The 27,074-nt window shown below is 39.5% G+C and overlaps 1 protein-coding gene across 1 annotated transcript in view; it reads left to right on the top strand.

The window, feature by feature from the left end:
- NPAS3 (neuronal PAS domain protein 3) overlaps positions 1-27,074 on the top strand; it is a 718,494-nt gene that overhangs the window by 468,902 nt on the left and 222,518 nt on the right. The window contains exon 4 of the mRNA XM_046654357.1: positions 6,748-6,837. Coding sequence (XP_046510313.1) covers positions 6,748-6,837 — 90 coding nt within the window. The remainder of the gene's footprint in view (positions 1-6,747; positions 6,838-27,074) is intronic.

Below are 27,074 nucleotides of genomic sequence, written 5' to 3'. Positions count from 1 at the left end.
TTGGTGAATATTTGAGTGGACTGAGCATTGTTAAAGATATCCTATAATATAATATTATGGTATTATATATATTAGAGTGTATATGATATGTAATAGTATATTTGATATATGTTATATATTATGTATATCAAATATATCTATGGTGTGACCATTCCCTGTTTTCCAGTAGTCTGTGATTTACAGGATGTCCAATAAACAGTTATTATCTATTCTTTTCTTTGTGTTGCTTTGTATAATGCAGACAACTTGAAAGACAACTGGAACCCTGCGTGTGACCAAGCTCCATGTGTAGCCAAAGCAAAGAGTGACATTTTTAGGCCTTTCAGGACCAGTACAATGTACTGTTTATATTACTCCTGCCAACATGGGATTTCCTCCTTTAACTTGAAAGAGAACTCGGCATTCAAAGGGAAAGATGCACAATAAGGAATTAGCTCCTGGATTCTAAAGAGACTATGTTTCAGTAAATTAATAGACCACATATGCAAAAAGGAGACGTTTTAATGTTCCAGTGAATATTAGTGCCTTAGAATAACTAGTGGGAATCCTCTCCTTGAGACAAGAGGAGCTTGTGAGCAGCACATAGTCACTATGCCTCAAGTGGAGTCCCAGCCCCCAGAACAAGCCACAGATAACATGGGGTCTGCCCGTCACCCCGCATGGCTCAGAGACACACACCCGTGTGATTCCACCACATGCCGCACCCTGTCTTTGTACCAGAGCCTGTTGTCCATTTGGCTGGATGTTCAAGTCAAGAAATCTACATCCCTCAAGGCTGGATGTAAGGCTTGAACTAGCATCCCAGGGAAAAAAGGTCAGCACTTTGATACACAGCTCCCACAAAATGGAATTTTAATGAGCAGAAGCCAAACCTGATCTCCTTGCTCAGAAAGCAGATGTCTTTGTTCTTTTCATGTTTTAACATTTCACTAGTTCAGCATCTCCCCTTTTATTCTGGTCTCTCTCCTCTGAGAACTGAAGGGAGGCCGCCTGTGCCTCTCTGCACTGTTTTCTCACCTAAGATGTTTGGACTTAGGTGTTTGAGGAAACTCTCAGGAAAGGTGTTTTGAGGTGTCAAGGTTTGTTGTTCTGAAATTCTTTTTTGGTAGGAAAATAGTCAAAGTTGACGGATTAATCCAACTTGGTATTGTGATTGGGGAACGTGTGGTTTTTGGTACCTAACAATATGAACCTGTGCTATCCTTCATATTATTGATTCATTGGGGAGGGCAGTGTGCAAAGGAAGAGACACAGGAGCCAGGGAGCTCTGGGAGAGTCCTAAGAGTTAAATAAAAGCCAAACCTTTGACGTATGCTTATATCCACTTTGGGAAAATATACTTGACTTAGATTCCTATTTCTAAAAATAAAGCTTTTGTTTCTGCAAAGTGCTTGATTATTAAAACTCAGATTACAAAGACAAAAATCTGGGAAACTTTTTCTTCCCCATAAACAGATACATGTGGACACCTCTGGGCACCATCCCAGGTTCTCCTTGAAATTGCTGGGAATCTGTGTGTGTGCGTGAGCAGTAGAGCATCACCTCTGAGTGTAATCAGGGGGCAATATGGCATTTTAATGAGCTCTATCAGAGTGTTATTGTATCCAAAGGCCACAAAATTTCAGAAACATTTTTTTCTTTCCAGCTCTTTTATCTGCTGCCAACCTACAGCAGAAAGATAGGTATTGGAGCCCTGTTTTCAATCTCCAGGACAGACTTCTTTCGTGCTTGGTTTATTCGTTCAGCCTCTTTCATAGTGACGGAGGTGTGGCTCAAGGGGAAACTCACTTATTCCCGATGCTAACCCATTGCTCAGGTAGCAGAAGCAATTTTCTCATACAGCCTCTCCTTCTTAACAGCAAAGCTGTCTCAGCAGTTCTAAAATGGTCATGTCTAAAGGCTGGCAAGCATTGTGTTCAAATTCATGTTCTGCTCTTGTCTTAGAATTATGTCACAACAATGAAAAACGCTGGGTTTAGGGGGAAAGTGGTGTGTGTCAGAGACTGTAGTCTATCGTGGGTGGGTATTTTCTCCATCATCAAAGCCTGAGTTAAAGGAATATCACAGATGCACGGTGCATTGGGCATGGAGCACATGCATGCATTTAAATCACGTATATCTTACTTTTTTACTGATGTAATTGTGAAATATGTTCTTTTTGCATTCATAATTAGGGGGTGGAACAGATGGTGAAGGCTTAGTTTAAAATAATCTGTCATTAAAGTAACCTAGCCTACTGGTAATTCTTCACTCTAACTGGAGTTAGGTCATAGGAAAAGAGTTTGGGGTGATTTTTATTTCTCTTCTGCATTGGAATGTAGAAGAAAGAACCACAAATTTCAAAGTAGTTATATATATGAGAATTGTCCCTATAAGGGCAGTTTAGTAAGACTTCAGTCTGCGTGATTTGGCTGCAGTGGAATATGCAGAAAAGAAGAAAGCAGAGACAAAACTACTTTGACAAATATAAATCCATTTAGCACAATGCATTAAACATTAGTATACCTTCAATCATGAAGCTCTAGTTAGTTTCATACCCTGCAAGGAAATAACCTCATCATTTGACAAATACTGTTAGAAGCACTCAGCTTTGGGGGTTAAGAAACTATGCCTTCCACTTTATATGTTACGCTGATGTCAGGGGATATAAATTATAATTACTGGCATTATTATTCAGAGATGCTGTAGCTCCTGACTTGTGTATCCAAGCCTCACTCCTCATAGACTTACTGGATGTGACAAAGGAAACCTCCTGTCAGCCCTGTTGGGATGGCTAAGAACTGGTTTTAGTAATAAGAAAACTGTCTTGATAAATCAGATACTTGCATGCCTTTAAAAACGTCTGTTTTACTGTTTCTTCTAAGATTTTGTTCTCCATCTGCTTTGAAGAAAGCAGAAAGATTTCAGCATGGCTTTATAATAAATCTGCTCAAGGAAGGACGAGCATTAACATTTGTGTAGGTTCTTTTTCATCTTAATCCAACCTTAGTTAATAATCAGAAAATTCTACATAGTGAGTAAGAAGATGTAATTAACCCTTTGACCCCAGAATCTTAATTGGCGCCTGTTGAAAACAGTGGGCAGTTAAAAAAAATTTAAAAAGTAGCCTGCAGTGATTGAAACAGCTCAGTATATAGTAGCTTTCTTGATTCAAAATTTTAAAAAATTCCACAGAACTTTCAGATTAATCACATTTGGTTCCCAAGACTAACTAATTGAATGTTTCCTTCCTCCTCCCACCTTTTAAAATTGAGACACCCACATTAAACCAATATTGATTTACTTTTCTCTGAAAACTTTTCTAAGCAGCAAAATCCAGCTAACTAGACAGGGGTGGCCCTGAATCAGAAGGTAATGCCCACATGAAGAGTGACTGCCAGTCTGCTGTAGGCCTGCTTTCATATCCCATTCTTTATCTGAAAGGTAATCGAACCTGGGTTCTGGACATTCATCTCACTCTATAGATAGAATTGACTGAAATGATAAAAACAAAAGTGAAAAATATGGTTAACTAACCAGTTCTGTTTTGGTTTATTTTTTACCTCTGTGATGATAAACAACTAATCTGACTAGTTGTGTTCTTCCCCCACCAAATTGGCTGTTATTTTTAATTGAATTGACTGGATGTTTTGTGTCATGTAGACATAGACTCATTTTAATCTCACCAGGAAATTGGAACATGTGTCAAAGCTTCTGCTTCTGCCAAGCAAAACTGGCCAGTTCTTAGGTCGCCGCTGCTTAATAGCATCAGATGTTTGGCCTCCAGATATTTATATTTTGTGCTACAGTGCCCAAACCTCCTCTAGTATTTTAGTAAATACGTGAGAGATGAACCTAATGCTGAAAAAATCACAGTCCCCTTTAGTGAGAAAGTAAAGGATGTATGTATGTGGCAAATGAATAGCACTGGATATTTTGGAGGACTGTGAAGGAATCCAGTCTAACTCTGATCTTCCAAGTGTTAGGAGATACCCCAGATGATGTTCGACATCTGTGGCATCGGAATCTGAAAATACTGTAATAACTCCATAAGCAGGACCCTTGGAGAAAATAATCTCCATCCTTCTTAGTCATTCGAGCATGTGTGATATAAGGGAAAGAGCATTAGGCTGGGAGGTAGGACTGGACTTAGTAAGTCTTGGCTGAGCAGTTGTTAGGTACTGGCTCCATAAAGATGAATAAGACATAGCCCCACTGCTCAGAAACTGTCTCCTTGGGAATTGATTAAGCCAACCAGGACCATACAATGTCATAAATAGTTTAATAATATTATGGGAGTGCAGCAGATTTAATTCTGGCTCTGCCATCAGCTGGCTCTATGATCTAAGCCTCTTTGTGCCTTAGTTTCCTTACCTGTAAAATGAGGAATTGGACTACAGGAGATTGTCTCTATGTCAGCTCCATCAGTCCTTTCTTCTTCTCTCAGTCAGCCTTCCAGCTGTCACTTTTCCCCATAGAATTCTCCTGTGATCTCTCTCTCTCTGTCCCTCTAATGTGACAGTGACATTTTAAGGTTGAGATGATGGCTACACAGCTGTCTGTGATTGTATGCCACGCATTGCTATTAAGTTGATTGGAAAACGTACCCAGGCCCTTTTCTCCAGGGGGAAGATCAAGGGGAGAGTCTTGATCCTCATGAATCATCCTCAGGAGACATCGTGCTTGAGGTAAAGACAGGTTGAAATGAGATCCTTCCCAAACTTCTACACAGGATACTTCTCTCCCTTTGCACTGGTTCAAAGTAAGGTGCCACCATGCAGCACCCTAAGCATGAAAAGCTGTGTCTCACCAGGCTCCAGAAGGTTTGGCAGTTTTGTCAAAGGTAAGGAGCCCAGTAAGCAATATTTTGTTCCCTGTCCCATAACTGGTTCCAGGGGAAATTTTACAGAGCAAAGGGGACAAGGTGACCTCTTGTGGAAGTGGCTTATGAACTCTACTGTCATCTCACTTCCCATGTGTCTCCTACTCCTAAAAATAGGATTCTATCATTTGAACAAATCGTTGAAAAACAAGTGATGATTTTTAAGAATTCATAGGCTATCTCTTAGTATAAATATTTTACCTTCAGAAACGCTGAGAAAATTTGTCTTTTCATTAATTTACACATGTCAGTTAGAGAATCTTTATTTTTGGTGGAAGATGGTATAGGTATTCAGTCCAGCTGTCAGAGTTCGAATTCTAACTCCATCACAAACTAGGGACAGGCACGTTGCCTAACTTCCATGAACCTCACTTTCCTTGCATATAAAAAGTAGATGATAATATAATTACCTCAAATGGTATTCATGAAAATTAAAAACGACAGTACATGCAAACTGCTTAGTACATATTGCTTAATAAATGTAAGCTATTATTATTGTACTGTCTTGACCAAAAGCTCGTCTATCATGTAATTTGCTTTTTTGTGGAGCAATACAATGTGACTTTTGAATTGTTTCCAGAACCCACTAAGAGGAGGAGATTGAGGGCTACCCACAGTTTCTGACCAGTGGGCTGTGAAAACAGGTCAGGAAGCGTGGAATGCAAATTGTGTATATACATATAAATACATGGACACACACATTCTTATATACATATACCCATAAATATGTATATTTCATGTATACATATATAGCTCCAAAAATATTTTAGTATTTTAGGAGACTGAAATTATTGTTGAGATTTGAGGCAGTCTATTTTTCTAACTGAATTTTACATGCTTCTTCCACGTTTCTACATTTAAAAGTTATGTCATTAATTTAGTGTTGCCACACACCTTGTTCCCATTGTAGGTTTCCTGTATTTCCAAGTTCACAGCCTTTGTAAATACCACCAGTCTTTAACATTTCTTTTCCTGTGCAAGCAGTACTTGTGCAGTCTACCTGGTTTTGCATAAATAAAGCAAAACAACAGACATGAGGATGATGGAGGGTATAAAATGCACTTGGATGGCAAGAATTTGAAACAAGTTTATTCTCAATTTGAGTGGTATATTGCAGTTGGAGTCCATGATGATTTACACCATTCATCAAACTGAAAATACAGCCCTTCATTTGGAAAGTGGACTAGGGTTTCCGGGGCTACAGATGATCTGTAGCATCCTTGGTTTTCCCCCCTTCTCTTGTTCCATTTCAGGAGTTGTAATAGAAACTAGATCACAATAAAACTTTTAAGACAGAGTTTTGCAAAAAAGGATTACAGTCTGTAAGGTTTCAGCCTATAAACATTCACTATAATGTATTGACTTTTCCTATTTGTTCTAACACAATAGGCACTGGGAGTGAGGAGGGCATAATCCTTTATTAATTAGGAAATTATTGATGTCCATAGTAGCTCAAGTGGTGATTTTACTTGCTCTTCATATAGGAACCCTTTTTTCTCTTGTTTCATTATCATTTCCATTTCTGTTCAGCTATTTAATGGAGAATCTTGCTGATTTAATCTCGGTAACTACTGAATCCAAAAAAATAAAGGCAACATCTCATATAATCAGCATGACCTGATTTTAGACATGAATGTAATGTATCTTGATCAGAATGACAGAGACCTGAGGAAGTCCCTGAAATAAAGGAAAGCATGTAGTCTCAATTCAGACCTTTAATTTATTCGTATATAATGCAGTAGTAAAAGATCTTAGGACTTCTGTTAAATGTGAAGGAAAAAAAGGGTCTTAAATTTGGTGTGTGTTGCTTCGTATCAGATGCCTTCTTAATTAAATCTCCATCATATATAGTTATTAACCTATTTGTATATTTATTTTTTCTGCAGTCTCTGGATGGCTTTGTATTTGCACTAAACCAAGAAGGAAAATTTTTGTACATTTCCGAAACAGTTTCCATCTACCTAGGCCTCTCGCAAGTAAGTACAACAATTTAGATTCTTCATGGTGATTGTGAAAGCTCCTTCAGCCTCATGCTTTTCCTTCCTCGATGGATATTCTGTATAGCATGGATTATCAAATTTATTCTTTAATGGCTCTACTTGACTCTTCTCACAAAGTCAGTGAGAAAATAGTGTGTCAGTTTGGCACGTTCGGAATAAACTTGTGCTCAAAAACTTTAGTACCCCTCCCCCCTCCAAGGATCATTATTAATTTATTGAGAACAAATGAAGTTTCTTCCCTCCGTTGTTTTGAACTTTGAAACCTCTGTGCCCGGTAGGAGAGGGACACACTAATAGTGCTTCCCTTGTGTCCTATTACTGGATGTTTATGGAGTACCCTGCATTATCCTGGGAGCTGACACAATGACAGGGAGTCATCTGGAGTCAAGAAACGCTGAAAGAGACCATTAAAATGTGTTGCAGGGAGGGTTCCAGCAAGGATATAGTTTGCTGCCTTTGCAAATGCTTCCTAATGCTGAAAGACAATTTCATAAAGTAAGATCGCTTTTCATTATTTGTAGTTTAGTTATCACATGTGTCTGTCAGAGGTTAAAAGAAAAGAAGAGGGAGGCAGAAGGCGCAAGGGACAAAATCCTAGATTTCTTGATATTCCCTTGGAACACAAAAATTTTACTTACTTTGGATTCCAAGACGCGGGCTGCATCTACAGAATGCCAAAATACCCTGCAGAAAAGTTTGCAATTCAACTAATTATCCAGATGTTTTCTCCATAAAAATGCTGAACATCTGGATATTTGTGCCCACACAGGTGATTGGCTGAGTCTGACCCTTTCATCTGGTGTTTTGGCACAAGGAAAACACAGCCTTGGTGGGAGGGATTTTGTGTGTGTGTGTGTGATGGTCTGCCAAGTTGGATAATCTACTTCTTATTTGGTTGCCCCTTGGAGCTAAAGATGGCGATAAGATTTGTCTCTCTCCTCTTAAGCAGAACCCACCCCAGACTCATTGCTTCTGAAAGTTGGCACCGCTCTAAGGAGGCATCCAGCATGGCTGGAACCTTTTGGCCGTTAGTGAGTTTGCTGGGTAATAGCTAAATCAAGAAAGACACTGGGAAATAATGAAGAGAGATATTTGGCATCTGAGGAAGGTTGGGGGAGGAGGAGAAATGCTGCCAAATTTGATTATTTACTGTTGAGAATCCAAGCAAGGGTCCATTAACTCTTCCTTGAAGAACATGCAAGCTATTGGCTGTGGTGTATGGAGCAATTTCTATTTTATGTAGATTTTAGCAAACCGAACGATAGAAACTGGGCTATTGTTAACTCAATATTAGTACTCTTGTATCTTGTTGACGTCTCTGGTTTTGTAATATCTTTTAATAGACTTCAAGCCTTGTCTTAATCTATTTAGGACCTAATATTGAGAATCTCCAATTTTGGAATTGGTGTGCCACCATGTCAATACTTATAGAACTGGAAACACCGCTATTTGTGGTTCTGCAATGCCCATAGTCATCTGTTTTATGTAGAGTATCCAACAAAGTTTAATAAGCCAGTGAAGAAGAAGGATGAATAATTAGTTTAAGCAGGTAAATGCTAATTAGGGAACTCCTGAAAAGCATCCATTATGTACTAGCTCAAAACACATTTTACAGCCCTGGTTAGTGGTGTAATCCAAATTCTGTCAAGGCAACTGCATTTTCTGTAATTGAGATGTGTATGTTTGCTTTGCATAACAGATGGCTCTGTATGCTTAGACTGATAGCTAGGAAAATAATAATTGCATTATTCTGGCCAAAAGAATATTAGCTCTTGGGTTTTGGCCATTTCAGTCAGTCCTCCTGCCAGCACAGCATATGCACATATATGGATTGGATTTTCAAGGAAATTGATGCATCTGGAATAGTGTGGCCATCTGAAATATCATCTGTTCAAGAAAAATTTGGCTTTAACCCTGTGCTGGTTTCTCCTTAAAAGCAGTGTATTTCACTGCTTCTCTACTGTAACAGTAATCCAATCTTTTCCTAAAATCTGAGACAAATCATTGAGGTTTCTGCAGGATAAAGCAGCTGTGTAGGCATGATGCAGTAGTTGGCACCTTCTGTACAGTAGTTCCCTGCCTTTGTCTGTGATGTATGTGAAAGTGCATATCAATAGCCAGCATCTTGACTGACCCAGGGCTGGCCGCTGGCCGCAGGGCGCTCTTGCCTTCTGTGGTGGGTGTGTTCAGTGTTGCCCAAAATGTCCAATATGCAGGTAGAGGCTCTGAGATACAAGACAGAGGTCTTCATCTGGAGGCATTATGCAGCTGAAATGATGAAGGGCTAATCACTAGAAAGTGATTTTTGCATATACCAAGGTATTATTTAGAGTTGAAAGCTAAAGTTTAAGAATAGTTCTGGGTTAACGTAAAAATAATCTGGTAAGAGTGGTGTGTGTTTTTAAATGCCAAAGATTGAGGGGAGAAGGGGGCGGGCGGCCGGGGAACATATGCTAAAACTTTGGGAGAGGATTCCCAGCCCTGTTAAGGTTCTGAGTCCTAATAGGGTAATTGAGGATCCCTTCCCAAGTTGCTTCAGTGCCCTTTGAGTTGCAGGGGTGCAGGGTGCACATGGGTGGCGTACAATGTAAAATGTGCTCAGAGTTGCTCACTTAATAGCTGCTGTTTTACACACACACACCCCACCTTAATTAAATGCAGACCAAACACTCTGCTCGTGTTCTACAACTTTGGCTCGGTGGTTATTCCATCAAATTCTAGTTTAAGTGATAAGTGATAAGGAGTCTGTAAAGTTAGGGTCCCACCTTTCCTTTTTAAACAGTTTTGTTAATGGCAGACAAGGGGTCATTGTATGGTCAAAGGCTTACCCGGTGAAACTGTTGAGGAATATTGGGAGCATGTCAGTGTTTTAGAACCTAGCCGTGTCTGCCTTTGTAACTCTCAAGATATTCCTTCCTCAGTTTTATTTTCTTTCAACATGTAAATAAATATGGTGGCTTTAAAACCAGCTTATGTTCGGGAAAGAATTAGGATTCTTTTTTGGCTCATGAGGAAACTAAGGAGAGAAACTTCTACTGAGTTCTGTTGTGTGGCATGAATACAGAGATAGTCAGAGTGCATTTTTCTTCTGCATCCGTTGTAATGGCCCCTGGTGTCCAGGGTGTGTGCATGCCAGTTGTTCTCTTTAAAGTCTTTTCATGGTGCCATGTTGATGGGAATGAAGTGATCTATGACGATGTCTGAACCTCTTCAGCAGCCCTTTTGACTTTGCCAGAAATAAATGTTTAACTTAATATCCAACATGTGGTTTTAGGTTGGAGAAATATGCACTGTTGACTTGCTTCCCTGGGTAAAAATGATTCCCATTTACTCACCATAACGCTTTATCTTAAAGGAAGATCCCCAAATATCGATGCTGAGTTTGGTTTGCATGGAGATTAAATGACTTCTTATAGCTCGTGATGGCATTCAGAGCTGCTGAAGACAACTCTGCTCTCCTGCTAGAATGGAATTAGCAGAAAGGACAATGAAGGAAGAAAACACAGTAGATTACCTAATACTGCAAATGTAGCAATGAAGTGTTACCAGCTTTTATGAAATCTCTTCTAACATGAAGGGGCTTAATCACCAGAGAATCCAAAAGAGACTTTATATGCTAAATAAAAGACATTTCTGGTTTGACGTAGCATTTAAAACTTAGGGAAATATTTACTTGTTGGCTTATTCCCTCCTCTTTTGACAAAAGGAATAGCTTATATAAACATATACAATAAAAAATAATGGCAAAATAGAACTAGGATATAAGGAAAAAAGGATAAAAGTAGGTAATCTGTTACCATGTAGTAGAAGAACACAGTAGAGGTTTATAAGAAGAGATATAAATGGTCTGATAGAGCTTCAGATTTAGCTATGAGTTTCCTGGTAACCAAAGCAAAAAGGGAAATACAGCCAACTATCAAAAGTAAGGAAGCATCACTTCTTAAGGAAAGTGAAGTTTTTCTGGAAGTGAAATAGAAAAATAAATCTCCAATACAATTCCTGTAGGGGCTGACATGTGGATCATGACGTATTGATTTGTTTCCATTGGAGTCCACAATCAGAGAAAGGTTGTAATGACATTTAACAAACATTAACACACATATTGCAAATCTCATAAGCAGGCAGAAGACACTTATCCCTTAATATGTTGGTATGCCAAAGATCATTTTGAGAATGATGTTCTGGCATACAGGCCTTACAATAACAATTGACTAGTTTGATGGTTTATGTGCTTTTCAATCACCTTTCCCTCATCCATACACAAATCCTTCATTTTCTTTTAAATACTGATGAAATATTCAACATTATAATTTCCAGAGTCAGAGGACATGAGTCTCAGTTAACCAGAGGATAAAAGTAGACTCATGTCTTCTGAAAGCGTTTTTCCTTGAAAGTGAGGTAAGAGATGACGATTCTGATGCACACCTGTGCCAGCAAAATGTTTGCAAGTTAACGTGGAGTGCTATTTAAAATAAAATGGGATCTAGAGCAAACTGGGAAATTAACAGATTTTACACTGAAATGTTATTAGAATGTACCCTGCAGCTAGCTAAGCCCTCTCTTGCAGTACCTTCTAATCACCCGCACAGCCTGCAGTGCCCAGCTGCGTAGGAGTCACTTCCCTTCTCACCAAGTCCCCATCCTGGTAGAAGATAACTTCCTTGCTGCTGTAAGCCACCCAGGAGGTAGCTGCAGACAAGGTCACGAATTGGCTTGTTTCAAGGCCACTTGCTGAAAGGAGCAGGGTGAAGGTGAAAAGGCGTAAATGGTTGTTGTAAATTTGGTCTTTTGTTTAAGCCATGCAGATACAGTTGCCATAAACTCCTTTCCCCATCCTGTTGTTCATCTCCATATTTTAGATTTCACTGCATTTGTTGTATAGAATGGCAAATAAAATTACAGCTACAGCACACAAGTACAAGGTCAAATAAATGACAGAGCTCAGTCTATTTGTGAAGCTATTCTGAAAGGGGACCATGGTGCCAAATGTGGTTTATTTGAATAATAAAGAAGAATTAGATTCCCCTGATAACTTGGCTGAGGGCCAATAAATCACTGGAGGTTAAAGATGCTTTGCGACTGCCATGTCTTTCTTTTGCTTTTCCAAAGCGCCAGCCTCAACTCTTGCATTCGACGTTTTTCAATGCAAATCAACTTGAGGTTACTTATGTGGTTAATACTCTCGCTTCCATGCTTATAAAAGATATATATATTTCTTTGGTGGGATAAAAAAAAAAGAAGACATTAGCTTTCCTTACAAGTTATTACTCTTGTTTGGCATCATCACATCCTAGCTAGCTGGAGTATAAAGACAAAAAAGGTATTATTTCAACACAGGAGAGAGCTTATAATAATGGAGCCGAGAGTTAGCATTTTTTCAGTTGGTGCTCTGAATTTATGCAACACTGGGATAAGTGGGGTTCCTCCAGTAAATGAATATGCACAGCCGTCCAGATATTGCTTTGTTGCCCCCTTTTAAAAATCTTTCAGGTAGGCATACCTTAGTTTAAAAAAAAGAGAAGAGGAAAAATACATTATTTTCTGCAGCTTGTGTGTTTTTTTTCCCCAAGCAAGTCTGCATTTTTCTCCCGTACTAATCATAAAAAGTTCATCACTTCTTGGTGTAACAAAGAAAAATGCCCTTTTGAATGTAGAAGCTCTGAGGGTTTAGAGACTATTGAGAAAATATAAGTATCAAAATAATTCAGAAACAGTACAAGGCACAGTGGCACATTATCAATTTACAACATTTAAATTGATAAATGCTTGGTGGTGAACGCCTACAAGGGCACTTTGAAAAGCAAATAGCGACCTGGTGAAGAAATTGATTTTTCCCCCCCGAAAATGACTGCATGATGCATCATTTGACTGCATGCTGTCCGAGTGCTTGACAGAGATAATCTCAGCAATCCCACGGGTGACCTTATCGTTCTCACCAGGGCAGCTCCGTCTACGTTCTGACTTTGTGCATGTCAAGGTTCCTCCCGGCAGGATCCTTGGGGGAAAAAGTTCCTCTGTTCGATCCAGATATTGAACTGCTCGCTCTTCCCCCTTTTCCTGCCACCCCACCCTCCCCTATAGGCAAACACGCCTCTTTATTTCATCCATAATTATGAATGAGCCAGACAGAAGAACACAGCAGCCTGCGCTCTGTATCTTTGTTGAAGCCCTTATTACCTCTTAGTTCACAGAGTTCTAGGTGATAACCTATAGTCACAGGGATCTTTTTATCAGAAAGAGTAGAAAAATTCCCTCATGTTCTCCTATAGTGCTTTCCCGTCTTTAGCAAAATGCAAAAAGCTAACAGTTTCTTTCTTCCTTGTACTTGCAAGGGTTTTTTTTTCCTCCCCTCCAATCTTTACACCGAAAGCTTCTGAGACTGTTTTAAGCCCTATACTCTAGTTTCTAATAATATTGTTCTCTTGCCATCAGTGCTTCTAGGTGTTTCTCTTGTAACTTTAAAATTATGTCATACTGACGCAAGGCCCAGATCACACATCTCTCTGGGCTATTGGGCTTTGCATCCGGGGGGCAGCCTCTCTTGGAGACGTTTCATCTAATCTGTGAGGCTTCTTCAGGACCGCTGGTGTTTAGAAAATACTTTTCTGCTGGAGAAGAATAATTGACAATTTTTTTAATGCTTAAAATTTTTCTGCTGATATATATGGATGTGTGTGCGTGTGCCTGTCTGTCAGTAATCTTCCTGCCATGCAGCTTGTCGTTGATAATTACAATTCTTGATTAGCCACTTCTTGAAAGCACAAATACCCTGCCTGGCTTGGCACCCTGAAGCTACAGTCCCCACTGGCTTTGACACCCTCAGTTCACCATAGTCAACCCCTTTTACCTCCTTCTTTCATCCACAACATTAATTCTGAGTGAACAAGACGTGCTTCCTTGCTTTTGACAAGATTTGCTGCAGTCTCATGCGACAAAAACCCAACACTCATTCCAGATTCAGAAAGTAGGATTTATAACAGCATTTTAATTTAATGTTGGATGTCGAACATATAAAGAGATCACAGTAGTACTAGAGCTGAAAATTGATGCCTTTTTTATTAGTGTCCTCTCAGAAGTGGGTGAGACGCTGTTTGTGCAATGGAGCACAGAGCAGCACAGTCAGATGAATGAGGATATGCTATCTGCAAGGAATCATATTTCAAGCCACTGTCGGCCTCTATTGATGTGCTCAGAGTTGAAAGGTTATGCTAGTAAATGCCATCCGAATTTCCAGCATTAGAAATTGGTAGAATAATCTGCTGGCTGTCACTTTATGCTCAGCCTAAATGCACTGTATGGGGATGTTTTACTTATTTTAACTCCAAATTAATTTCTCATTACTGGTGCATTTCTTTCTCTCTTCCGTGCTTTCATCAGTCCCCAAATGAGACTGATTTCTAAGAGGCCTTCAGAGTAAACCAAAATCTCTGAAAGAAAATGAAAGAAATTTGCATCGTTGTACATGAGAATTATATTCTTTTTATTTATTCCTTTGAACATATTTTACCAGGCACTGAGGCTAAAACACAGAAAGTCTGTATGCAAAGGGGCTTTTCTAGTTAGACTGAATCACAGAATCGTGAGACAATAAAAGATAGGCTCACCATTTTCAAATGTATAATTCGAAGACCTTTTACATTGCTTCTTAATTTCTGGAGTTAATGTGATCAAAAGAAAATAGAGTGTCTTCATTTTATGAGATCAGGAAATCTAAAGTCAGAAAAAAATACTTTTTGAGGAGCTAGCTTGTTTTATTTGTGTGGATAAAATGGTATTTTCATATTCATTTTTAAAGTAGAGCACTGAGCAAGAGTAAGATGGAGAAGGAAATTTAGTCATCATTCTAAGTCCGTAATTTATTCATTTTTAAATAATGAAACGGTGTTTTTCTGAATTAACCCATGTATTATTCATGCAGGCGTTGGCGATGTAATGTCCTCAGTTTTCTGGAAAGCAATGTACATTTCTTTGCCTGACAAGCAGTATTTTCTATATGGTATTAATTTAATGGCTTATTTTATTATGCAAAGTTGGAAAGTAAAGATAATTTCTGTCTATAATGTGGTGCTTATATAGGCAATATATGCAAAATCCTACCTCTACACCTTAGCCAGCCATCCTTCCTCAGTTAACCTGTACCCTATGAGAGTGATGAGCAAGTACAGACCGCTCATATGGAGAATAAGAAATAGCTTGACCTCCTGGGAAGGAGGTCATAAAATCGTAAAATTCATGTGAAATCCAAATTTCATTTCTACACACACACATTCAATCTGTGTTGGGTTTTAGCTCTTACATAAGAAGACGTGGTTTTCATGACAGGAGTAACATGGCAACAATTTCAGTGATAATTTCAGTTGGAATATAATAAGGAAATTGACTTTATGTTTTTGCATAGATTCTAGAACTAGGCTCATGACCTGAAAATCGATGCTGGTTTTAGACAACAAATGCCCCATGGCTTTTAGCCTTCTTATTCCCTCTGTCCCCTTTGGATGACAGTCCAAAGATGCAATCTCTCTTTTTTCTAAATAGTCTTTTTAGAGAGACTGATAGCAATTGTTCCAATGATTTAGAGCATCTTTTGATGTACATGCCTGTGTACATATATAAATGTATAAATTGGTTTCCTTCTGATTTGGTTTTTGTGCCTACTGCGTTTTTGTCGACTGATATAAATAATTTCCAAAATGATTCACTAAAACAGCTAACCAGGTTTTCCTTTGGGTGTTTCCTCCCCTTTTCAAACTCCTACAGCTGCCAATTTACCACATTTAATAGTAAGACAAAAACTTCCTCTGATGCTGTTAATTTTTAATGTGCTGGCAGATTCAATCTATTACTTTCTGTAACTGTGCAAACTTTTTGAAAGCAAGAGAATGTATGCAGAATGAAGTTTTCCCTGGGAAGGAAAAATGTGGTTTGAGATTGGTTGTTTTCAGGGCAAGCGAAGGCCCTTGGCAGAGGGGACCAGATGAGGCATTTGGCAGGTCTCAGAAGCATGTCAGTAATATGGCATTTGGATGTCAGATAAAGAATCATAGGTTCCATTTAGTTTTTCTTCTAAGTTTTGCAGAAGCAAGCTTTGCGTTAAGCAGCATCCTCCCTTTTGATGTCTCTCCCCAACAGTCGCATTGTTTTAGAAGCTCAAGCAGTCCCTTTTAGTAATGTTTTGCCAAGGAAACAATAGAAAATTGCCTCTGGATGAGGAAAGAGCTAAACCTTTAAGGAGCATCCACGCGGGATGGTTTCACAAACTTCTGAGTTTTACTATTGTTCTGTAGTCTGTCTTGACTTTCAGGTGTTTGTTCCTACTGTACTTTATTAGATGCTTAGATCTGGTTAATCAACGTCCCTAATTTGTAAACTCGATACTTTTAGGGGCTTAAAAAACATAGGCACAAAGCACTCTTGTCTATATATAGGGGAGACACCAAAAAATGTTTCCAGAGAACAGAAATGGTAGCATTAGCTAGGATCAGGTTCTTTCCCATGAAATGTACAGGCTTACTTTGTTCTAAGAAATGTTGAGGCTAGGAAAATTGCAAAATGACTAAATAAAGATTATTTGGATTATGAAGTATTCCTTTAAGTGGTGAGTTCCTTTCTTGCTTTTAAATATCTATGCAGAGAATCATTATCTACTTGATGAAATCAAAAGGGGGTGAGGAAAGGGAGAGAGGCACAAAAATTAAAGTGTTCAGAGGCATTCCGTTTTAAGATCAATCGGAAATGGCTATGTGGAAAATGAGATTCTGTTGGCAGACAACTTTTTAAGAGCCAACAGGGCTCATCTCTCCTAGTAAGCATGGGGATCTCCTGAGCCTTGGTTGCCAAGTGTGATGGGGATGTTGTTTGCAACCTGGTCATCTGGATGAGGGAAACATGGTCAGAATGTTCACTCCAGTTTTCCAGGATCATTTCAAACTGCTGTGCCACAGAGGTTTGGCGTACTTGTGACGTTCTGTCTCCTTATCTGTGTGAATTACCAAAGTCTGCACATCCCATAGGACAGAAGATGCAAATTCGAGGGAAATAAGAGGTGAGATTGGGAACCAATTCCCTGGAATTAAAAAAAGAAAAAACATAACTTTTCCCGTTCATTAATTAAAATTGACATCGCAGGGTTTGCAAAGACCAAGAAAGGACCGTGCCATTTCACTACATTTCAAAATCTTTTCACTTGAGCAGACAAGTAAATCATGCAATTACTGGGACTCATTCAGCTCTTTAGTAAAAACACAGGCCTGCAACCTTGGATGTAACATACATTGAAATGAGAAGAGTTGAGCTGAAGATATTTCTAAAATGTCACCACTGCTCTGTGACATGGGATGATATGTTTATCCATTCATTATCACCGAGAACACCTGGGGCGGTGCTCAGGAAATCAGATAGTGCCTTTTAAAATAATTATAAAAGAAGCGTAGATTAGCAAGCTAAGGGGAAAATAGACAATCCTGAATCACGTTGTTACTAATTTTGATCTGTTTGGGGGCATCAGCTTCCGAGTCACAACAGTGTAATAACTGCCTGCAACTGTCAGCAGAAGTGAGGAGAGAGAGTGCCAAGTATGAGTATTTCTAAAAAGCAAATGTTTTCCTGGAGATGAAATCCAGGCATTCATTTTCTGTTTGTAAAATCGAGACACTCCATTGGTGGCATTCCTATTGTTGGTTTCTGGCTTGATCCTTTTGTCTGTAAGATGTTTGGTCTTTGGAGAAGCCAGAGACAGCTCTCTGGACTGGGATCCAGGAGACCTGATTCTGCTTGAACTGGGCGAGGGACCTTTGAGAAGCCTGGATCTTAATTTTTCCTAAGTGTGAAATGAAGGGGCGATTTCTCAGGCTCCTTCTTCTTTAAAACGTGAGCTCTCTGAAATTCATTCAACACTGGACATTTTATCATCAGCACTAGGGTGGGGGTGGGGGAGGGGAGCCTGGAAGAAGTCGGCTATTTTATTTTTAACCTTCAAAGGAATTTAGTTGAGCAGATGCTACCCCGAACTAGTCAGAGTAGAAAACAAATGATATGGCTTTTAAAGGGCACATCTAGCATATCTACTGGGGTAAAGTAATTCTGGCAATGCTTCAAAGGATATAACTTTTGATGGTAAAGGAGGTAGGCTGTGGAATGAAATCACATATGGCAGGCTGTCAAAGTCTCCTACACTCGCAGTACGTTTATATAAGTGCAAATGGAGGCTGCTTCGATGGAGTCCCTCGCAATTTCCTGCGAAGACGGCTTTCAGATTATCTGATATTATTTGACTAAATTATCTCTGTAGAAGCTGAGGACAACTTTTATGATCAAATATTTTGAAATTAGTTTTCCTCGTTGGCAGATTATCTGAAATATGAATTGCTCTCATTTGAGCACTCGAAATTGAAAGGCTTTGGTAATAGCAATTATATAAAAACAAGGGTCCTGAAGTGCTGTATATCATGCTGAAGGGGGTATGTTTATAGGTCAGTGATGTCAATAACTGGAGTTCTCCCAGATACCTTGTCATTACCCTTTTATTCTGGGCTAATGCAAAGGAGAGACTGACTTTTTTTAAACAAAGCTAATTTATTTTTGAGAATAAATACTGATTTTGTTGACTCTAGACATTAATATAGTCAATTCATATTTATTACATTTCCCAAAACTTTCATAGAGTATCTGAGGATCTAAAAAGTACAAACACGTAGAAAATGTCTAGAATTCTAGACAATTCTGAGGTATTATTATCTGTATGATTGACTATTGTGTTCCTGCTGCCTCCTTTGTGAAGCATTCTTATCCCTCTGCAGACCTTTTCTGTTCATATTTGTGGCTCGGCAATGAATGATAGTTAACATTTACTAAGCCTTTACTGTGTGCCAGGCATCATTCTAAGCACTTCACTACCATTAAAGTTTATAATCCTAACTATTCTCAGGTACAGTTACTATCCCCATTTTATAGATAAGGAAACTGAGGCTCAGAGATGTTAAATAGCTCACCCAAGGTCATACAACTAGGAAGTGGCAGAACTAGCATTTGAACCCATCCCACTTGACTCCAAAGTACTCACTGTTAACTGTTATTTTTAGCTGCCTCTGGGAAGTTCTAGGTAATTATCAAGTAGAATTATTCAAGGTTTATGGGTTAAGAGAAACTGAGACTTGAAGCAACTACGCATGCTGCCCAGAACCATAAAATTGTTATCCTCACAATGCCAATGCAAATAACTGAACTTCTGAAAATATTGGTAAAATTACATAGATATATCTGAAAATTATGATGTTCAACATTATTAGAAATATTCCAAGATTCAATAGCAGGGCCTAGTAATCAGTAATAAGCATCTAAACAGAGGGTACCCCTGACATTTGCCATACATTTAATATGCATTCATGCATGCCAACATTCCACCAAAACTAAGTGACCTGCATGTGCCAAAAACTGAGGCTATTGTAGGGCCTGCCTTCAAGGACCCCATGTCTTCAAGATGCCACAGACATGGTAACCAAGCTATAGTGACCTCTCCATAGTAGATCTCAAATATGATAATGAATAATGAATGTCACATGTCATGATAAAGAGATATACTACAAACCATGGGAACAGAAAATGTGGATGACTAACTCTGCCTGAAGAAGTTTGCAAAGAATTTACCAAAGAAATGACATTTAGGTCAGGCCTTGACCTAAGCATTTTCCGTATGGAAAAGGGGAAGGTGGTATTCCAGGCAATGGGAGGCATATTTGTGAAGTCATTTCTTATGTCAGGAGATGAGTCTGGAAAGTTAGGACTGGGCAAAATTGGAAGGGGTGTCAGAGGAAGCTAATAAAATTGGACTTTCTCCTTTAGACCTTAGAGAGCTATAAAATGTTTAGAGGGAAAAGTGAAATATTAGATCTGTGCTTCAGAAAGAAAAATAATTCTGGCAGAACAAATTAGATGGCATCTTCCAATTAAAAGACCAATAAACAGTCCAGGGGAGAGGTAAAACAGAATTACAATAGGGCACACGAGTACAAATAAAGCAAAGCAGATGGATTTGAGAGGGCTTTTTCAGGTGAGATCAATGCCTTGGTGATTGACCGAATGTGGTGGAAAGCAGGGGAAGTGCATTTTTAAAGCTTAGTTCCGATGTAGGCATGCGGCATTTGAGAAACTTGGGGAACATCTGTTGAGCAAACAGGCTTCGGAGCTCACGAGAGAGGTTGGGTTCAAAGTTACAGGTCGGGAAGTGGTTAGCATATAGATTGTGCTTGGACCCAAAGGAGGTAGATGAGATTACCAAGGAGAATTTACAGTTCAAGAAGGAGGGAGTGGGGCTGCTAAGGAGGCAGCCCTGAGAAGAGGGCAATTTACTCACAGGCAGAGGAAGAGAAGGCAGCGTATAAGATGAAGCAGACATGATCAGAAAGCAACCTGGAGAGTCTCCTCCTCAAGAAGGAGCTTGGAAGTTGTCATTGGGAAAGTCAGAGAAAATGATTTTTCAGAAAGGATGTGATCAAGTGTCTGAAAGTTATAATATTATAAGGAGAGGAAAGAACCATTGCATCCATCAGTTAGAAGATTACCAGGGATCTGAATATCATCACTAGCTATGGCGAAGGCTGAAGCCAAAATGCAGTGAGCTATTGAGTGAGAGGAGCAAATGTATTCGGTGAGTGTTAGTCTCTCTTTCCAAGCAGTTTGGGGGTAAAGAAGGTGGATAGGGAAGGGGAAAGTGAAAAGTCATTTGAGAGACAGAGAGAGTTGGTGGATCTCATTTTTAAGCTTAGATGACTTTGACATTAAATTGAGAAGTTGAGCATGTAGAAAAAGACGTATTAAAGATTCGAGAGAGGGATAATCTTTGGACCCAGGTCTCAAAAGGATAAACTTTGTAGTATCAAGGCCATGAACCTGGGAAGTGAATAGGACTATCTCTTGCCCTTCTGCTGGAGAGAAGTTGGGGAATGGAGTTTGGAGATGGAAATGGGGAGGGAGAAAGATCCGTTTTGAAGGAATTCATGGTGTCTCTCATTTGGTAAAGGTGAGACCAGAAGAAGACTGTGTAATTACTTTTGCTGGGGTTTATCAGCCTTGGTCCATCCACACAAGGGTGCAACTGACGGACAGATGAAGTACCAGGCATGCTGGGCATGAGGAGAGGCCAGTCACAGGCCAAGGCTGGGGTAACTCCCTTTTTGGCCAAACCTGATGGAGCGACAGCCCATGAGACAAAAATTCTAGGACATTCTGGGGGGGGGGGGTATAATGGATTCAATTGTGGGCCAATACCTTGTGCAGTTAACTAGTACCATTTAATGTAGCCTGTTAGCAACCAGAGTGCAGTCTGCTGCCTATGACCTTTCCACTGTTAACTGATGATCAAGTCCACAAAGAAGGTCAGAATCTGAGATTCAAGGATTGTATTCATTGCTCCCAATATTAATCTGATAATTTGTATAGAAAGGAAAAATATGGAGAGAGTATTTTATGTAGTATTTTTAACTTTGAAATCCTATCTTTGCTTCCTTTTCTGCTCCCTTTAAATCACATATAAGCTGCCCATCTGATGGGTGAGTTTGCAAGTCTCCCTTTGAACTTGTAGGTTTTCTAGTGGTCCTTAATATTCTCTCTGAATACTGAGCCTCCCACATTCCTTTTCTGCTTATCCATCTATCCATACAGTTAGTACATAATTGGTAAAAAGAATATTCTTGTGACTGTCCAGTGTCTGAGCACATTGCCGTCCTTCAGTAAACTCTTGGTAAAGGGAGTGATTTGTTTGTTTTGTTTGGAGTTTATTTTATGGTGAAAATCAGAAAAGCCTTTGGGCTTTTCGAATCCAGTTCTAATTGTTCTTTTTAATTGTCACTGATTATAAAATAGAAAACTGCTTAATAATTATAACTAGACTTATATCTACCATAGCCATGATTTGGTTCATGTCAAAGGAGGTGAAATGGAAAATATAAATTCAAGATCTCGAGACTATGTCCCATTATTGCTTTTTGTTTCTTGAGGAAGAGAGAATGGAAGGAAGGAAATAAGGAGAGGGAGCAGAGAAAGAGAGAGAGGAAGCTGAGAAAGAATAAATATGTTATTTTAGCCCTCTCCCCTTACCCCCCTCTTTGTAGCCCACTTCATCCCTTGGGTTGACAGGTACAAACCTGTGGCAAACTGGCATTGGACAAATATCTAAATGGAATGTGTAAAGTAAGCCATGATAGATGCCCACTTGCAAAAGTGGGCCTATCAAATGAAACAAATGCCATCCGTGTCTGTTTCCAACTGAGGTTATAACGTGTGGGATGGTCATGAGCGCCAGATTCCCTTTGCATTCAGTGTCGTAAACCACACAGTTTATAGTACCATATGAATTTGTAGAGCTGATTGTTTTATTATATTTCGGTGTAAATTTTTCATCCCTTTCAGTTCCACCGCCATTCTCAGAGAATACAGGTTTTGTGCTGATACGATGTTTCCTAGCTCTTGGCATGGCCTACCCCTACTACTGACTGTAATTTACTTTTTGGTGTCTGTCGCCTTGAGCTTGCCTTCTGACTAGCTTGTTGAATGATGTGCTAATCCATTATATTTTTCAGACAAGTGTATCGACCAGTATAAACAGACTGGAGGGCACAAACCTAAATGAAAGCTATACTTCCCTGAATCATTTAAAAAGCTCCGGCTTGGTGGCAGTGCAAAATAACTTGGCTCTGTACGTTAAGTAAAGGAGAGGGAGATCTCAATAAATAAAACAAAAAATGGAAATATCCCTGCCTGCGGGAGCTTAGTCCAGGTTTCAAATGTTCACCTTCATTCACCTCTATTTTTTTTTTAACATGATGATCAGAAAGGGCTGCTTTAAAACGCCCTCTTTTAACACAAATATAGAGTGAACACACACTTAGCATCTCCTGTCATTGGTGAGGCGCTCTTACCTGAGACAAATAAAGAGCAGAAAGTGGGCTCTCAGAGGAATTTCAGCAGAAAAATTAAGCCTTAGATCGGCCCCTTCTGCATCTTTCACTAAGAGATGTGGAATGGACGGGCAAATGGGTTGGGGGAAAATAAGTTTCAAATTAATCTTCCTTTAAAAAACAAAGTGTCAGCAGAACCCCAGCTCCTCAGTTTGCAAGACCAAAGCCGTGAGGTAAAGATTTACCTGTCACCATGTGAGGAAAGATCCAGTAGCTGCTGCAACTTTGGGTCTGTACGTTCAAATTCAACCTGGCACCGTGTAACATTGTGGAGATGGTGTTCTTCATCTGAAATTACAGCACAACCCAAGAGAAACAGTGCCCTGATGACAAACAGGGGCTCCATTTGTCTCTGCACGCCCTTGATGCCTGCTGCTTCTACAAAGAGTTAGACTGGGAATTACGCACATCTCTTCAGATTACCCATATAGAAAAAGAAATAAACCCATTCTTCCAAAATCTTGTGCTCTGCTTCCGGAGGTTTGTAAGGCGTAGTGTGTATTTTTCACGTTGGTTTTACCTGTAGTGGCCAGATGCAGAGCGTCATAGACCCTTCAGTCTGCAGAAAGACGGGGAGGTTTCAGAGCACGTTCCTGTCCCTCACATCGGATGGTCACAGTAATCTTGGAAAGCTAAGCATGAGGATTTTATGCCCATTTGACAGATGCGGAAGCTAAAATTACAGGTAGTGAATGGCCAAGGTCACAGAGCTAGTGAGCGGTAAACCAGGACTCTGCCTCTTGGCTCCATCTCTCCCACCCACTTCCTTTCTCCTCAGAGGTGCTCAACCAATGCTGAGACTTGTCTTCTCCTGCTCGGAGGGGAAGGGCTAACCTGAGAGTGACGGATATTCTCTCTATCCTGCCTCAGTGAACGCCGCCTTTCTGCCAGCAGCCCAGCCCCCACATAGCTTTACTCCTTTCAGGGATAGAGGAAATTAAAACACTGTCGAACAAGAATGGTCGTGGAGAACCTGAGCCATAGTCCTTACTACAGCTTAAAATTCCAAGCCTGCATGTGCACAAACATGTATAAGGAGAATCTGTGAATAGATCCTTCCCTAATTCCAAAGGCAAATAAAAGGAGCCTTTGTGGCCACACACAAGCCTCCTTTGATGTCTGGTGCAGTGTCTCTCAGCTTTGTACCAATTTTAAGCATACCGCATGGAGTTTGAAATTCACTTCTAGGCCTCAGACAGCCTGTCGGGTCAGCATGTTCTTTCTAGTTCTTTCTAAAGGAAATTACTGCCCACAGCTCTCTTTGCTGTTTTGAGCGTTCTGAGTTCACTCTTCCTTTGTGTCCTTTTCACTTCCCGAGTCAGATGAACTACTGGTACCCAACCTCTGTTCACTCAAGGGTTTGTCCACTGGGGCAAATAATCAGTCCTACATTTTTAAAAAGAGTCACCAAAGGCCTGACTTATCCTAGTCACTAAATAAATGTTTGTTGACTGATGGACTGAATGAATACCCTCCAGCTTCCATAGAGTGTTTTGCTCACATGAGTAATCTGCAACTGAGTTTTCTAATGGATCAGTTGATTCCAAACTTTGTTTCAATCTTCTGTTTTAATGGACCAAGAGGAGGCGTAACTAGGATCAGTAGTACTTTAGGAATACTAGTTTTGGTTGCCCAACTTACTCGTCATCTAATGAAACCAGAGAAAAAAAGAGCGTTCTCTTTTCTCACAGAGCAGCACATTAAATAGTGAAGGGAGTTCAGACATTTTCAGCATTTCATTGCAGGGAGGGGAAATGAACTTACGTTTATCAAGAATAAACTATGTGTCAGGCTCAATGTTAGCAGCATTCACATTCATAACAACAGCAAGTCAGCTCTTCGAGCAAATGGTACGTGCCAGAAACAATACTAAACCCTCCAAGCATGATTTCTCAGTTAACACTCGCAACAACCCTATGAGGTAGATTCTACCAACGATAATTTGATCAGGTAGATTCCACTATCATCTCCATTTTCTCTAGAATAACAAGTACCAGCTACAAAGAGATCTGTAACTCTCTGATGCAAAAGTGAAGGTGTTTGGGCAGGCTTTGTGGGGAACATGAGTCCCAGGGTGTGTCTCAAATGTAAATCCTCTTAATCACACATCTCAGTAATTCAGACCTCATACCAAAATGAATGAAGAAAGAAATCTCTTCGGAGTTCAAATAATAAACCTTTGCAATCAGAGAAGCATCGTATTTTATTGGGTGATTTGGGCTGGGCAGTTGAATGATCTATAGGATCTCAGTACAAGACTTGACAGATTTCATCTCTCAGTTCCTTGGTATTTTCACCTGTAAAACAAGAGTAATTATTCAGGCCCTCTATATATTATAATGAGAGATGATAAAGATTGATGAAATATGAATGCATAGAATGAAGGATTCAGAATAAATGTACTCCTGAGTTCATAGATATGCTGTTACTAATGATGGAGTTGTTCTACTCAGAAATAGTTTTCCTATTCATTTGTGCATTTAATTATGAGTGCTCTTTTTTCCCCTCATTCGACCAATATGTATTACACATCTGCTCAGTAATATTATGGGAAATACAGAGATGAAGAAATTAGCCTCCATCTAAAAGTATCAAATAACGTAATGAAGTAATTTCCTTGAATTATTTTGAAAGCTGACAAAGTTGGAAGTAAAGCTCTTGTGGTGTCTACATGAAGCCTAATGTCGAGGAAAAATGGAAGAGTTCAAACAGTAATACGGATGTTTCAAAACACCTGGATGTTTGCTATTCTGTAGATTTACCGTATGGATCTCCTAGAAAGTTCTTCTGTTTTATTTCGGCTTTTATAATTAATTTAAAGTTACATTTTTGTGTTTGTAGACCAACCTTTTTATTAAAATCCTCTTGTCAATCACAAGGTACTAAACATTTTGTACTTGATAGTCTTAAAGCTACAGTCACAATGTTTATAAACCCACTTGCTATGGTTAGTAATAGTTTTTTATATATTTAAAATGTCCTAGGATTTGGCTATGGGACAAACCGGGTAAATGCTAATGGGGCTTCTACACAAGGCAACTGGGGGTCAGAGAAGCCGGCTGCCTGGATGGAGATTTCAGAGCAACCAGTTCCTTCTCTATTCACTGGGTCAGAGGAAGAAGGTGTGATGCAAAAGCTGGTATCTCAGATGTGTAACATAAAAAATTATTGTTTGTTGTGAACCTGATCCTATGCTTAATAATTTCTTTCTACAATGACTCCAGGGCAGAAAGGGGAGAGGGAAATAATTATAGGGGAACTGAGTGAGGCCAGATGGCAGGTTTATTTAAAGGGCCTAACGGGGACCTGTGGGTTTTAAATGCTGGGGAGCCTTTTGCATCCTGTCCACCCCAGCCTGCAGACTTCCAGCCGTGGTGGTTGCCCTCATCCCCCGGGGCAGTGCAGAACCAGGTGTGGCTGCCTGCTGCCTCATTTCTTTGTAACTGAGGAAATCATCTTTATGACTCTCAAACAGAATGGCTCGTCGCACTCTAAGTTTTCTTACTTAGAAAAATCTCATTTTTATTCATACCTACAGGAAGCTCGAACTCTGGCCTAGAACTGTGTGCTTTGTTTTTTTGTTGGTGGTGGTTTTATTTTGACCCCCAAATGGCTCATGTTGTTTTAATTACTTTCCGTCAATACTTGGAAGAGCTAGTTTTGAAGAAACTGTCCACTCCCTCCCCCTACCAAGCATGTTAATCCATTTATGCTTCTAAACCCGAGTATTCATCCACACATCAAAATACGTGAACCTTAGCAAGATAAAAGCTGTCCAGGCCTGAGTTTGTTTCTACACAGATGGCTGTAAACATGACACTAGGATATTAGTCTTGGCTTTTCTTGACAGACCTGAAAATTGGCCATGCAGAACTGTGTAAAATTGGTAGGAAAAACTTACCCTGAAGTTTACTGTTGATGAACACAAGGGAAAGCACGTAATTAATGGAAATGAATGTCAAAATAAAGAAAAGCGTGTTCCCCCTTCACTCGGAGCCCTAGCCAAAGGTGTGAGGTATGGAGTAAAGCTGATGTTTCAGAGGTGAAAAGGCGCTGTGCTCATGTAAGTGAAGTAAAAATTTGTGTTATAGTTTACACGTGCAATAATTAATCTGTACCCTGATGTCTTTTAATTAAAAATACATTTTTAATTACAAAAGTATCATACAACAAACATTCAAACTGTACAGACTAACAAAAAGAAAAGATATCACGTCCATTCAGAAAAACATATTGTAAACATTTTGGTCTTTCTCAAGTAGT

This window comes from Equus quagga, chromosome 2, assembly GCF_021613505.1.
Source record: "Equus quagga isolate Etosha38 chromosome 2, UCLA_HA_Equagga_1.0, whole genome shotgun sequence".
In the NCBI taxonomy this organism is placed as follows: Eukaryota; Metazoa; Chordata; class Mammalia; order Perissodactyla; family Equidae; genus Equus; species Equus quagga.
Note: the sequence above shows the minus strand (reverse complement) of the source record. Positions and strands in the feature narration are given on the sequence as shown.